The sequence below is a fragment of the Solanum stenotomum genome, chromosome 7 (assembly GCF_019186545.1).
Source record: "Solanum stenotomum isolate F172 chromosome 7, ASM1918654v1, whole genome shotgun sequence".
Classification (NCBI taxonomy): domain Eukaryota; kingdom Viridiplantae; phylum Streptophyta; class Magnoliopsida; order Solanales; family Solanaceae; genus Solanum; species Solanum stenotomum.
Window position 1 is genome coordinate 5,821,752 of NC_064288.1, and position 14,286 is coordinate 5,836,037.

Below are 14,286 nucleotides of genomic sequence, written 5' to 3' on the forward strand. Positions count from 1 at the left end.
ATATATATATATATATATATATAGGTTATTTATGTGTATATTCTGAATTTTACAAAAAAAATGTTGTAGCTGGTAGACCATCCTTAAATTCTTTTTTTTTTTCATTGTTGTTGAAACTTCTAACTGATATGCAACCAGTGGCGGAGTGACATTAGCTCAAAAGGTGGTCAATTAAATTCACTTGTCAGCAAATTACATTTGTCCGCACGTGAGATTTTATTTTTATATATCATTTATCATATATATTATCTATTGATTGTTGAATTCATCAATACACAACAAGCATGTCTTAGGTCATAAGTTCGTGTTGTAACATTTTTACATGTAGGGTGTATTTTATATTATAATATAGAGATCGGAGGAGTAATTTTTAAGATTTAAGATCCAACAAGTCCCTTGTGCCTAGCATATGTAATTATTGACAGGAAAACGGATGCAGAAGCAATTCCAGCAAGAATGACCACCTGCAATATAAATACAAGTGTTACCGAAAAAAAAAAATACATATTCTAAGTGTACGAAGCATCCTACATTCACACAGGATCCAACGAAGGATCGCATCCCAAGAGAGTGTGATATGTAGGCAGTCTATCCTGACGCAAGCATTAGTGACTTGATTCTATAGCCACAATAGAGACAGCTTTATTGTTGCTACGAGGCTTTCCTTCTAGAGTTCAACGTCTATATACTTTTGAATTAATTTTTTGATATAATATACTACTCCCAGAAAAAGAATCGAGTATGCGCACCCATTTAAAAAGGTAGCCATGGTCTTTCTTCCATGGAACTGGAATATTCATTCCCAATATTGTTGCTACCAAGGAGTACACTGTCAAACAAACTGTACCAGAACTCAGGAACAGCTCCAACTGCGGTATCAATCAAAACAAATGCTATTTATTCGCCTATATACAAGTCGAGAAGTAGCAGACTTATACAGGAAATATTTAACAAGACGGTACATGTTTCAACATACCTGGATCAGCTGATTTCGATGATTGTCCAGCTGCGCGCAACAAGGAGTTTACTGTTAGTTTTGTGTATAGTTCCTAAAGCTAGAAGCTTTTAGCATTACATAACAAGTTAAATCAACGCAGAGTAGTAACCTGAATATTGATATAGTCCTCGGTGTCATCAATATATTCGTGCAACTGGATAAAGGAACACCAGTATCACTATGTAATTAGAGTTCTGAATGATCAGTTCATTATTTCATTTTGTGTATGTAAAGAGCATCAGGTTCCTGTTTTTTTCATTTTCTTACCGTTGTCAATTTGTTCATCGTGCTTTCAATTTGCACAAAGTAAGCCTGCAAAAGCATGTAGATATCACACAACACATGTATCCCGGGATTAATTATATATACTAGTGTGTGTAAGTTCATGATAATACTAACCTCAAGCAACATTTCAAGTTCCTCAACATCAGTCCCCTCATGAGTTATCCCGCTGGTCCTGCTTGTTTTGGATAATAACTTTGAGAGTATTGAGGACGTATCAGGGGACCAGTAAGGTGCCACCTGACCACTCAGGGGGGATGAAACTCCAGCAACTAATTTTCTTGAGAGGTAAAGGTCAGCCATGTTACCATCATCTTCGAGAAGCTGTTCGAGATCATCCCTTACCTAGAAATTGGCATAATTTAGATTCAATTACGTTAACTAAAACATTCAGCTCCAGATGAACTCAATCTTGTTCCTTCGAGACACCAAATTTTTAGTCCATGAACAGACGCATAGACCAGAACATCTTGTACTTTTCAGGACATAACATGTAGAAGAAAAAGAGAGACATACTTTTTGAACCCAACTAGTCAACTTAGTTTTTGCACTCTTCAATTTGCACACTCTATCCAGGTTGCGACTACTAATCTGCAAATTAGTAAAAGAAAATTCACAAATTAGAAGAAAAGGTACTTGGGAAACAAACTGATCAAGAGAGAATAATATATGCGCTGTGCGCAGCACAAACATATCGAGCATAACCAAAATGCTATCCAGTAAAGCAACTAATTAAACAATGGTTTCCTTAGCTGTGCTTGGGATGAACAAACAGTTTTGGAAGGACATTTTGTCAATTCAATTTATGCAAAACAATCAGGCAAGGTCGTAATATGTTGCCTCCTGTTCAAATAAAACTAATCTTGGTTGATGTAGATGACGAGGTGGACTGGTGATATAATCAAATGGCACCATAAGTCTATACTCTAGGATAATTCTTACAACACATTCGACCTGATTCTGTCGTGAGGTAAATATATCTGATTGCAAGTTTTTGCTATAAAACTTCATTAATCCATCTATCAGTTAGAAGTGATCGTTTCCCTTACCTACAACTCTGTAATTCCCTCTTCTACGGATGATAATATTTCTAAGAACATTGTTTTTTAAGTCTGTGCTTAACATAACATTGCAAGAAACTAATTCTCTTTTTCCCTTTTCTTCCCTTCTGACTTCCAAGCCATAGACAAGTGGGAGAATGCTAAACGTAGCATTTCACTGCAGATCTTCCACTGTTAAACTTAGTTCTACTTCAATAATCATTTAGAAAAGGTAGGTGCTAACTCACTGCTTTTGGAAGAAAACAATGACCTAATCATCATATATAACATGTCAACTTATTGAACAACAGAAACTTGTTGGACATTCGATGGTGGCAAGTAGATATGGCTTTCAAGAGCAGCTGATTATCCATAATTAGAACAACTCAATGTATAACAATCAAGTTAATCTCAAATCAAACAAAATTTATCTACTATTTTAGGCACTTTGATCAGCTTCAAACCATTTTACAGATTATTAATGCATAGTTTAGGTAGTTAGTTGCACTAAGCATGAAAGTGACTTGTAACATATTGTCCACATAACATATCGGCTTACTATCATACCTTGGAGGTGAGCTCATCTAAAGCCGGGTAAGCAGCAGTCTCTAGTTCTCGTGTCTGAGTGTCAAGATAACTGCATACTCCTTCTAGTGCTACTTCTACAGCTCGAAATTTAAAAGGAAACTCTGCATCACAAAAAATAGGAACGGATGACTAGCAATCGTGTTGCTTGCATAGAAAGAACACATAGTAACCAACGACTCAACATTGAAGAAATAAGAAGCAGTAGGTGCATACCAGTTGGTTCAACGGTTTGCATTTCATTTCGTGTCCCATTAACAACAGGTTGATCATCATCTTCACCTTCTCCTAAGCTAATAGTTCGCAATGGCAATCTTCTTTGAAGTTCTTCAACAACAGGAAGAACATTTTCATCCATTGGGTCACGAATCAATACCTACCTCAATCAAATAAAACACACACAATGGGATATACATTTATTATTAAACTAAAATCAAGAAAGCTATAAAGCGACAACCAATAATCGTATGGGATATACATTTATTATTAAACTAAAATCAAGAAAGCTATAAAGCGACAACCAATAATCGTATATTGCCAATGAACTTATCTTCAATACTCTAAGGGGTCGTTTGGTAAGAATAATACTGAATAGAGTGTATTAGTAATGTTGAGATTAGTAATGGTGGATTATTTCTATTCACGGTTTGGTTTGGTGTACTAAGGACAATTTTGTCTTTAACCGTGCTTATTCATGTGTTAATAGTACTGAATAAATACTATCAAACAAAGGATTAAATAATACCATGACTAATGTATTATTTTATCTAATACATGCTACCAAAATGATCCCTAACTATGTAAAGAAAATTTTTACAGTTACATCACTCCGAAAGTGAAATTAGTAACCTGAAAAATAAGGCAAGTAACCTCCTACAACAGCATAAATTATACAGATAATGTAAAATTATATTTGAATCCATCACCGCCTCAAAAATCTGGTAATTAGGCAATATAGAAACACTACAAGAAAAACAATTTTTAACAGTAATAAATATGCACATTAATAGAGAATGCTAAAACCTTTACTGTCATTAGACTCAATATTGCTATAGACTTTAGGGACATTGCCACTAAAAGTACATATTTAATGGCAATTAAGATATTGTTGTTAACTAATTGCTGCTAAAAAACATTTTTGGTATAGCGAAAGCAATAGAACTTTACCTCATCTGTAGTAATAATTGCTTTGATATGCTGAAGGCAGTGAACAAACCAGCCAAAACAACAAAAGCACAACAATTAGATTTCTTACCAAAATGCAAATCATTGGTTAATTTCTATCACTCAACTAATAGTTATTCTCTCAAGGTAAGTGACAAATCAAACTTGGAAAGTTTAAAGGTTAAGTGCACCTCCAAATTGAGTACAATAGCCTTTTATCTGCCAAATATTGCAGAAGGATAAGAAAGCAGAGGATCAAGAATACGAAGATCTCTAGCATGTATTGAAACTCTTTTCATAATAGCATATTTATCCAAATCCAAATTGAGTACAATAGCCTTTTATCTGCCAAATATTGCAGAAGGATAAGAAAGCAGAGGATCAAGAATACGAAGATCTCTAGCATGTATTGAAACTCTTTTCATAATAGCATATTTATCCAAATCCAATATACTACTCTGTCCTTTACTGTCTACAAGTATCCACCTTCTCGATACCCCTGTTTTCATCTTTCACACTTACAACAAATAATAGTAATAGAATTTGGGAAAACCCGGGTTTCAAAAATCACAAAATAGTGAATTCGAATACTGATTTTTGCAGAAGGGAAAATCAAAACCGAACCAACAAGTTATATACATAAATTTTATTATTATACATACATAATATATTTATAAATTTTTTTAAAGATTTTATATATGTTTTATCAAAATTTATTTATAATTTACTTGTGAAAGAAAAAATGTATATTATATTTGGTTTGGTTTGGTTTTGATAATTTTAAAACCGATTAAGTTGGTTTGGTTTTGGTTTAGACCAATAACCGATCCAAACCGACCCGTGAACACCCCTATGTATATCAGTTACATATATACAGTTATTTGACAGATATACAAATACAATTCATCTCTCTCCACTCTCTCTCACTCACCTCTCTCCTCCCCCTCTCTCTCAATCTCGCTCGCCTCTCTCCTCCCTCTAACATGTAGCTACGAATCATAATTAGCAAACTATAGTTATGGATCTAATTAAGTTATTTTTAATGGCTATTTGCGAAATTTTCTCTTAGTAATACACTCCTCAATACACAATGGAGTGTATAACTAATGCAATAACATGAAAAAGTGTATTCAAGAAGGAACTATTAATACGTAAAGTGAATGCATGCATTATTTTGTTAATACACTCTACCAAACGAGTGTGTAATACCACTTGATTTTATTTTTTAGTTTTATTAGGAAAGTTTTTTGGGTTTTTATAAGGAATTTATTTTTCTTGACAAAATGTTTTTTGAAAATTTTAAATCAGTCAAATATGAATAAAAATTTGTGGACAAACAAGCCTCTAAAACTTCAATTTTCACAGTGATATTCTTTAAAAATAGCATTTGAATTTTCACAATAGTGATTATTTATAATTGTAGAGATTAAAACTGAGTTTATAGATTTAGAGCCGGCTATGATTGATTTAAAAGTTGGTCAAATCTACTTTTAAGTCATTTTTTATTTTTGGAAGTGTTTGACAAGTTTAAAAATAACTTAAAATATGTTTAAAATAACTCTTAAAAAGTTAAAAAAAAACAAAAGTAAATTTCTCTCATACTTTTTATTTTTTGACTAAAAAGTTATTTAATTTGACTTTTTATTTTTAACTTAAAAACTATTTTTTAGAGTAAATTTTAGAAATAACAAAAAAAAAAATTATATTAGCGCTCTATAGCAACAATTTTGCTATTTGCGATCCATAACCAAATTATGTTTGCTATAGAGCATCTGATTTGTATAAATACTGTGGCGATTTGTATGAAAATTATGTTTGTATATGTATATATATATTCTCTGTGTTAGGTTAGAGCGGCGAGCGAGATTGGGAGAGAGACGAGTGAAAGAGGGCAGAGAGTGGAGAGAGGTGAATTATATATGTATATTGGTTAGATAATTGTATATATGTAACTACTATGTATATGTTTCAATGATTGTGTTTGTATATCTGCATAAACTTTGAATTAGTATACAATTGAGTCGAGTTAATATACAATTGAATCGAGTTAAAATATTTGTATTTGTATATCAAATATCTCTCTCGCTTTATACAAATATAAATATATCTAATTATACATTGTATTTGTATAATTTCTGTTTGTATAAAGCCATAGAGAGAGATAAAAGAGAACTGGACATGCAAATATTTGTATTTTTATAATTATAAGTGTATATGACAGAGAGATATGTATATATATATACAGTCTCTCATGCTTTATACAAATACAAACACAATTTATACATTTGTGTTTGTATAAAGTGAGCGAGGCGAGGGAGAGAACTGAGAGTGGCAAGCGATATTCAAGGAAAAATGCGAATGACGATAAGTTTGCTGCGAATTGAAAGTAAATGCAACTGTAGCTATAACATTTATTATGAATTAATAATTAACTACAATGTACAATTTTTTATTTTTTTTAAATCAATCCAAACAATCTTTTTACTTTGCCAATTTAAGAGGAAAGCCCCACAGGTCCACACTTTTACTAGTGGATCTTCGCTCTAGGTTATTTTCTGTTTCTTTCAAACATTTTCCTTTTGATTTTTTCCGTCTCTTCTCCCCCATTTATTAACCTTTTTGGAAAGACGGTAGCTATTCAATTGAAAGTAGTAGACGATTCAATTTACAGCCCATGAAACGTGGAGCCCACCCAATTCATACTTCATAGCCCTAACGGCGGTACAACAGAAAATTTTCAATTTACAATAAATCTGGACTCCACTTGGTACAGTTCAAGTTTAATCTAGGAACCTTACGCTTTCGTTTGTTTTTTTTTCAACAAAGGGAGGAAAAAGACGAAGATCAAGCTAAGTAAGGCTTTGAATATCTTATATGTATTAGCAAAGATTATGCGTATAAACTCATGCACTATCTAGGTTTTGATTGTAAAGAAGAGACAATTTACAGATTTAAGTGTGTCTAAGTTTTGAATGTAAAAAAAGAGAGAATTTACAGATTTAAGTGTTCTTTTGTGTGTGTGTGTGTGTGTGTGTGTGTGCAGTTCTTCGGGATCAGTTTTTTGTTTTATTGGTAATCCGTGTGTTTTGACTTTTGCAGGCTATTTTGAATTCGGAATTTCCCCCATCTAAAGATGGTAGGTTTAGCGAAAATCGCTTTCTGAGCTGTAGGGTTAGGGTTAGGGTTTTGAGTTCTTATGAAGCTCTAATTTTTATTTTTCTTCTGTCTCAGCTTCCCCTCTCTTTGCTCAAGACTGCACAGGGGCATCCCATGGTAAGCTTTTGAATTCATGTGGAAGAGGGGTTGTGTCTCTTTTTGTTTTCTCTCTTCCTTGCTTATTGTTTAGTCTGATCTTATTTCTTTTCGGTGTGGTAATGCAGTTAGCTCAATTAGGTTTTTCCAAGTGCTGCATGTTTTGAATGAACCTGAACTTATTAATAACATACAAAAACAACAAACCCTGTGAATAAAGTAGTTATAGGAATAATTCTCCTGTTGTAGCTGTTTGGGAAATTGGTGGGAGAATAACAAAAATGATTTTTTTGTCCTGTTGTTAGTTGAGGCTTTTGGCTAACATTCTTAAAGGCAACAGATTTTTTGTTGGTATAGTTTATCAGTTTCTGCATATTTATATTGTATCTCCAAAATATGCCACAAGTCCCTGGAGCCCACGAGATTCGAGGGATTTTGAGAATTCGTGTGCGATTATTCTATTTGTTCAATTATCTCAATCTGGAAACTTTTGTTTTCTAATACAGTTGGTGGAGCTAAAAAATGGAGAGACTTATAATGGTCATTTGGTGAATTGTGATACTTGGATGAATATCCATCTTCGTGAAGTTATCTGTACATCAAAGGTAATTCATTGTTTTTTAATATGTTATTGCTAGGTTTTCAAATGTATTGGTGCAAGACCACCTGATTTTGAAAAATTAATGCAGGATGGAGATAGATTTTGGAGAATGCCTGAATGTTATATTCGTGGCAATACCATAAAGTATCTTAGAGTTCCTGATGAGGTTAGTTTATTTTCTTAATTACTATGATTAATAGTGCTTTCGTGTAGTATTATTCGTTTTTCACTTGCAACATAGTGTGTATGGCACTTTTGGACTTTGTACGAAGGGGACAGAAGATGGGTGCCTATTTTGTAGTAGTTATTTGTATTATTAAATGGTTGCTTTGCAGGGGTGACTGTAAAATTTGTAAACTAGTTGTGGAATGGCAGTTTCTACTTAAGTAACTAGGACTAAACTACTTGCTTTAGTGCTATCACTCAACATGACAATGAGTTTGAAAAATCTTTAGTTTTCATAGAGAGTACACGTATTATACACAATATTTTTTTACACACCTAACGTGCAGGCCTGAATTCTTTTTCCCGTGCCAAGCACACAACTTATTTTCTGATAATGGGTGGGTTGAGAATTGCACCATGTTGAGATGTGAAATGTGTGATCATTTGATGTAAAAGCTTAAGTTGTTAGGGAGAACACATTTTAATTTACTTAATAACATCTTGTACAGAACACTGAGGACGGTCCATTTACACCTTTATCGTGGTGCATTCTAGGGGCTTGGTTTGATGTAAGTAGGTGGAATCAAGATACTTGCTAATCTTGGTGTGACCAGACTCATGGATATACTTGTCTGGTTATTCACTCAATGGGGCTTTTAGGGGTGGGTTTCAGTTGTGTTGTTGTAGGCTGAAGTTATGTTACTAGCTAATCTGTGGTGTCTGGGTCTATGTGGCTAAACTTACCTTGACATACTTGGATTCAGAGCTGGAAAACATAGAGAACCGGGTAGAAAAGTTAAAAGAGGTATCAGCAGTACCAAGCAATAATGCAGGGAACTGAAGGTTGAACTTATAACACAACTCTGATGTTCCTAAATGCTAAATATAAATGCATCCATACTCTTGTTACCTCTTTTCTACTGATAAAATAGATTTCTTGAAATGAAATCATTGTTGTGGTTGGAACATTAGTGTTTTAGACTTCGAACGTAGTGTTCTTCTCAAATAAGATGTGTAGCCAAGTGGTTTTCATATAAGATTCGGAAGTTAGATAATTCTTAGTTCTTAAGTAATTATTTTCCAATATTACTGGCTTATTTTATATAAGATATCCTATACTAAAAAAGATTATAAAATGTTAGATATCATAAGGTTGAACCTCTATTGATGTTGTTCTTTCTTGCGTGCTTGTAGTCAACTGTATGTTCATTTCCTCGTGACTGTGAGTAGAACATTCCTGTAAGAAGAGAATTGATTACGCTGATGTGATGCAATTTAGCCAAATCAGACATTGTTGTGCTCCCTATGGACCGTTGAATCTGACACCTTAGGTAGGAGTGCGACTCTATGAAGCTTTAGCGATGACGATCTTCCATGTGAAATCTAACGTTTGCAGTTTTGACTAAATAAAGCGGCGGTGCATGCTTTCTGCTTTTATTTTCTGTTTACATCGTATTATGCACTCTTCCGCCCTGTTTTTTTAATAGCTCATGACAGGCACATATGGGAAGTTATCCTAGCTTCTCTCGTCCATTCGCCGTCCACACATTCATAGTTGATTCAGGAATGACCTTTGAGTTTTGGAGGTTATCCTTTCATTGATCTTTTAGGAGTGCCAGGAACCATCTTTTCCCAGTGTTTGTTTCCTCTTTTAGATGCTTTTCTTTTTGTTTATGTGGGCTTTCAATACTAGCTAGGAAGGGAGACGATGTTTGAATACAACTGTTATCCTAATTTTCTGTACTTCTCCTTTGTTTGGACACATGGGGGGGGGGGGGGGGGGGGNAAGGAGAGGTAGGTGAGAAGAGTTTTCATGGGCAGCTCACATTTTCTTTTAAAAAGTCATAACGTTAACAGATAGAAGTAACTATAAAATGAAAACCCCCTATATCCTTTCAGACATAAAAGGTAGATTTTACACTTTCACTTCTACAAAAATGGAAAAGAATGCAGATTGCCTTTTCTTTTGTACATGGAATAACTTTAGTATTGCAACATTATTTTACTGAGAGGCTAAGCTTTGTAGATATTCTTGATGATATATATATTTTAAAATATGGACATACCTACTTGTGTTTACTGGTTTGAATAGTTCATTTTTATCACTGGGGTTGGAGACCAAGTTTGCAGTAGTTTATAAATTCTGGAAGCTTAGTCTGCCCTTGGCTCTTCATTTGACCAAGTTAATAATCCCTCTTAGTGTTGTTTGGGTAACTATGCTATTTGTGTAATTTTCCAGGTGATTGATAAAGTTCAAGAAGAAACAAAAAGCCGTGGAGGTACTACTTTGGACTATTAATTATCAGGAATACTTATAACCATTTCTATTTTAGCTATTGGATCAGTGTGGGGTTTGTTGATTTTACAAATACTGCCCTACTAGCCTAGAATCAGTGTCTGAACATTCAGCTTAATTAGTATATTTTAAAATCCTTTTGCAGATAGAAAACCACCTGGTGTCGGTGGACGAGGAAGGGGAAGAGGAGGTAGGGATGAAGGTGCTGCTGGAAGACAGGCGAAAGGCATTGGGCGTGGAATGGAAGATGCAGGTGCCAAAGGCCGGGGCAAAGGAGGACCTGGTGCCAAGTCTGGTGGAAAAGGTATGAAGTGTTCAATATGCAATTTTATTCTCAATTCTGCTAAAGCTTATGTTATCCCCGAGTCTCAATCCGCGGCACTGCATTTCCATGTGAGATATCTTATTCATGCATATATCTATCTAGCAATACATTCATGTTCAATGTTTGAATTTAGTCTCCATACAGCAAGTCTCTATGTTGTAACAGTCCTCAAGTATATTTGTGAATGCAATATCTATATAGCCATTTGCTAATCAGATGATTTTGGATGGTATTTATTGTACAGGTGGTGGCCGTGGACGTGGCTAATCGTCGTCATCTAGAGACAAAGAAGCCAGATGACAAGCTAGATATATTGTATCTAATTTTGTTTGTACTTTCAGATTATAAAGTAACTTACCGGAGAAAAGGCCTGCTTCCAGTTATTATTATTTTAAGATGGAATGTATGTAGGCTTGAAATGCTTCTTTATTTTTAGGTTTCAAGTGTGCCAAAATTTGGACGAGTCCTCATTGAAAATATGATATTTTCTTGGAAAAATTACATAATTAGACATATTTCATTACCATATAAGTATGTTATTATTACTATACTTTCAAAATATTACGTATTTTGCCACTAATTAAGAGTTTATTATTATTACCTATATTTTCAAATATTACGTATCTTATTACTAATTAAGAGTGTCCTACGTATTTTATGCTTAGATGCATGTATTTTTGCTATAGGGTGAGATTGGTGAGGGAGGCCAGCAAGATTCGATACAAGCAATCACACTAGATACATGTATTTGGTTGGAGCTAGCGAGATTTGCTAGGTATCTAGATGCATATACGAAGCGAGTATCTTTTTTTGTATTTCCTTTTATAATTCCTGTTTTGTTTGAGGTTTGACGAAAGAAAACTTATCCAATAATTGAAGCCATTTCAAGGCAGTCACGGAATCTTTAGTATAAAGACAAACTTATTACCGGATGCAGACAAAGAAGTCAAAAATGTTGCAATATAAAAATATCATTTTGTGTTGAACATAATTCTTTCCTCATCATCAGCCGTTAGTGTAGTTGGTGGCTGGCATAAAAGTAGATATGGAGCAGCAACATCATGTGATAGTTGAATCTCAAGAAATAGAAACAGAAGAAGAAGAATTAAAGCCTCAGAAGACGAAGCGTGTTGCTTCCCTTGATATTTTCAGAGGCCTCACTGTTGTTGCAGTAAGTTTGACCATTTGTATCTCATAGATTCATGTTGCAGTAAGGACGTGAAGATTTCACGAGAAGAGTATTCATGCTGTAACATGATTGATTTTGTATTCTCTTTATCAATTTTAAAGAAGAGATTGATTTCTGTATCCTATTTGTCCTGTCCCCTAATGTATAATCTTAAGAATGATCTCCTTAGTCTCGTGATTTGCTTGGACTAGATTATTGGAACCTGCTTAGTGCATTGAGATGTACACTAATTCAGACATCGACTTTGTAGCTGATGGTCTTGGTTGATGATGCGGGAGGAGAATGGCCTATGATCGGGCATGCACCATGGAACGGTTGCAATCTTGCAGATTTTGTGATGCCATTCTTTCTGTTTATTGTGGGAATGGCCATGAAGGTTATATTTGCATTCTTTTTTCTTCTTCCCATTATCAAGAAGATAAAGTAAGGTAATTGGTCCTACTCATTGGTGCTTAACTACTTATTGTGTAGAGAATACCAGAAAAGCTAGTGGCCATCAGAAAGGTGATTCTAAGGACACTCAAACTTCTATTTTGGGGCCTCCTTTTACAAGGTCAGTTATCTTTCTTTCCTTCCTTTTATTTTATTCTTCCCTTCAATTTTCCATAATTCGTGCAAGATCCATTCTATTCATATAGAATATATCACAGGAAATCTAGGCGAAGTGTTGGACTTACAGTGTCTACAAGCTTCTGAAATAAAGAAGTAACCTTTTCCCCCTTTCTCTGGTAAGGTTTCACAGTTCTTTAATGCTATTGACTGAATGCATAATTAAGTTGTCTTCAGTGGAGAACATCCATAGTAATTAGTCAATGTTGTGCTTTAGAAGTTGATGATTTGTAGGACTTAAACATATATCGGATCTCCTAAAGTAGTCACACATACTCACCTTAGGGGCTTATTGCTTTACTAGCCCTCTCTCTGTGATTCTGCCAACCTTTGCGATTGCAATAAGTTGTAACTACTTTTTAGCTATGATGAATCTACAGATTCTTCTCCTTTCTAATGGACAACCTATCCCAGAACGAATGATCAGTAATGACATCTACTGATTAGCTTTCCTTTAGGAAACAGAATTATGTTTGGCTTCAGATAGAAACTTTCAACCAAGTGAGAATCCATTTGTAAAACCTGGTCTTGCATCTCATCTTTCCTCTTCCCAAATTCATTAGAAGCCTAAACTCATCCTTTGAATTGTGAAGGGAGATATTTCCACGATCTTGACAAGCTAAAATATAGTGTTGACATGAATAGGATAAGGTTGTGTGGCATCCTCCAGGTAATAGTTTCTGATCCCACCCCCTTTTCTGTCTCTCTTTTGAATGCTAATATCTTGTGTTGGTGATAATTCTTCTGCTTCTTATCTTTGTAGAGAATTGCTCTCGCTTACTTGGTAGTGGCCATAATAGAAATAACAACAAGACAAGCCCAATCCAAAGGACTACCAATGGGATGGTTCTCCATTTTCAAGTTATACAGCTGTCAATGGTCAGTATTATTTTGGTGTTTCCAAAGTGGTGATAGCATTAAGGATCTCCAAGTTAGTACTGAACATTTCTTCATGATTTCAGGGTTATAGGAGCATGTGTTTTAGTAGTTTACTTGGCCACATTATACGGCACATATGTTCCTGACTGGAATTTTGTTGTCCAGAACCCAGACAATGTTGATTTTGGGAAGACTTTAACCGTGAGTTTCACTTGTCCATGTTCCAAATTTACCTTTAATATTTCTATATTTAAAGTCAAAAGATTTTGCTTTTGGTATTAGGTGACTTGCAATGTGAGAGGAAATCTTGATCCTCCTTGCAATGCAGTGGGTTATATTGACACACAGATACTTGGAATCAATCACATGTATCCACGTCCGACTTGGAAGAGATCCAAGGTGATTGATTCTTCACAAAATTTTATCTTCCCTCTATTGTTGTTCTTTGTGATTTGCCATCTCCATTATTCATCGGATTAAGTTCATCTGTAACACCTTTGATGGATCTTTATTCTACAGGCTTGCACTAAAAATTCATCATATGAGGGACCTTTCAAGGATGATGCTCCATCATGGTGTTGGGCTCCTTTTGAACCTGAAGGAATTCTGAGGTAGGAATAATTCGTATCATCAATTCTCTCTTTTCGTTCAAGTCTTGTGTGCTCATATCATCAATACAATTTTTATCTCCGGATTTCTAGTTGCTTGATTAATAAAAGCTTTTAAAGTCTAATACCTTTTATGCTACTTACCAATGTTCAATTTTTCCTGTCTGGTAAATTCTTCTACTTATGACTACAACTCAATTTCTGCTCCTCTCTACGGTCCTTGGAGTTCATAAAAATCTCTCATCTTATCAGTTTAGATGTGTTTTTGACTCTTATCTCAAATTTAAAACTAGT

At 34.5% G+C, this 14,286-nt stretch overlaps 4 protein-coding genes across 6 annotated transcripts in view; 3 read left to right on the top strand and 1 right to left on the bottom strand.

Annotated features, from left to right (window-relative positions):
* Positions 1-14,286, top strand: part of LOC125870339 (photosystem II reaction center W protein, chloroplastic-like) — an 841,908-nt gene that overhangs the window by 798,270 nt on the left and 29,352 nt on the right. The window lies entirely within an intron of this gene.
* Positions 318-4,601, bottom strand: LOC125870316 (magnesium transporter MRS2-I-like). The gene is made up of 11 exons (XM_049550718.1): positions 4,260-4,601; positions 4,072-4,101; positions 3,121-3,280; positions 2,887-3,008; positions 1,796-1,870; positions 1,397-1,624; positions 1,265-1,309; positions 1,107-1,151; positions 977-1,006; positions 750-869; positions 318-464 (listed from the first exon to the last, which is right to left on the bottom strand). Exons 3-11 carry the CDS (start codon positions 3,260-3,262, stop codon positions 378-380), a joined length of 894 nt encoding a protein of 297 aa, XP_049406675.1. The 5' UTR covers positions 3,263-3,280; positions 4,072-4,101; positions 4,260-4,601; the 3' UTR covers positions 318-377.
* LOC125870336 (probable U6 snRNA-associated Sm-like protein LSm4) lies at positions 6,691-11,130 on the top strand. Of its 2 annotated transcripts, none has more exons than XM_049550737.1 (8): positions 6,691-6,921; positions 7,168-7,204; positions 7,300-7,341; positions 7,827-7,925; positions 8,010-8,087; positions 10,326-10,365; positions 10,528-10,686; positions 10,952-11,130. In XM_049550737.1, the coding sequence occupies exons 2-8, from the start codon at positions 7,202-7,204 to the stop codon at positions 10,972-10,974; spliced, it is 444 nt and encodes a 147-aa protein (XP_049406694.1). In that variant the 5' UTR covers positions 6,691-6,921; positions 7,168-7,201; the 3' UTR covers positions 10,975-11,130. The 2 variants fall into 2 exon arrangements, with proteins under 2 accessions (XP_049406694.1, XP_049406695.1); XM_049550738.1 differs by lacking the exon at positions 6,691-6,921 and adding an exon at positions 7,024-7,042.
* Positions 11,753-13,999, top strand: LOC125871354 (uncharacterized). The gene is made up of 8 exons (XM_049551940.1): positions 11,753-11,878; positions 12,147-12,272; positions 12,368-12,449; positions 13,099-13,175; positions 13,269-13,384; positions 13,468-13,585; positions 13,667-13,783; positions 13,904-13,999. The coding sequence occupies exons 1-8, from the start codon at positions 11,753-11,755 to the stop codon at positions 13,997-13,999; spliced, it is 858 nt and encodes a 285-aa protein (XP_049407897.1).

What these genes read in the sequence shown, in the direction of transcription:
- LOC125871354 (XM_049551940.1), top strand. Translation starts at nt 11,753, where the DNA reads ATGGAGCAGCAACATCATGTGATAGTTGAATCTCAAGAAATAGAAACA. An exon ending in GGTTGTGTGGCATCCTCCAG is followed by an intron (nt 13,176 to 13,268) that starts GTAATAGTTTCT and finishes TTATCTTTGTAG; the next exon opens with AGAATTGCTCTCGCTTACTT. An exon ending in CGACTTGGAAGAGATCCAAG is followed by an intron (nt 13,784 to 13,903) that starts GTGATTGATTCT and finishes TTTATTCTACAG; the next exon opens with GCTTGCACTAAAAATTCATC.
- LOC125870336 (XM_049550737.1), top strand. An exon ending in AAGTTATCTGTACATCAAAG is followed by an intron (nt 7,926 to 8,009) that starts GTAATTCATTGT and finishes AAATTAATGCAG; the next exon opens with GATGGAGATAGATTTTGGAG. An exon ending in ATCTTAGAGTTCCTGATGAG is followed by an intron (nt 8,088 to 10,325) that starts GTTAGTTTATTT and finishes GTAATTTTCCAG; the next exon opens with GTGATTGATAAAGTTCAAGA.
- LOC125870316 (XM_049550718.1), bottom strand. Translation starts at nt 3,262, where the DNA reads ATGGATGAAAATGTTCTTCCTGTTGTTGAAGAACTTCAAAGAAGATTG. An exon ending in TAGATGAGCTCACCTCCAAG is followed by an intron (nt 1,871 to 2,886) that starts GTATGATAGTAA and finishes ACTAATTTGCAG; the next exon opens with ATTAGTAGTCGCAACCTGGA. An exon ending in ATGGCTACCTTTTTAAATGG is followed by an intron (nt 465 to 749) that starts GTGCGCATACTC and finishes TTTATATTGCAG; the next exon opens with GTGGTCATTCTTGCTGGAAT.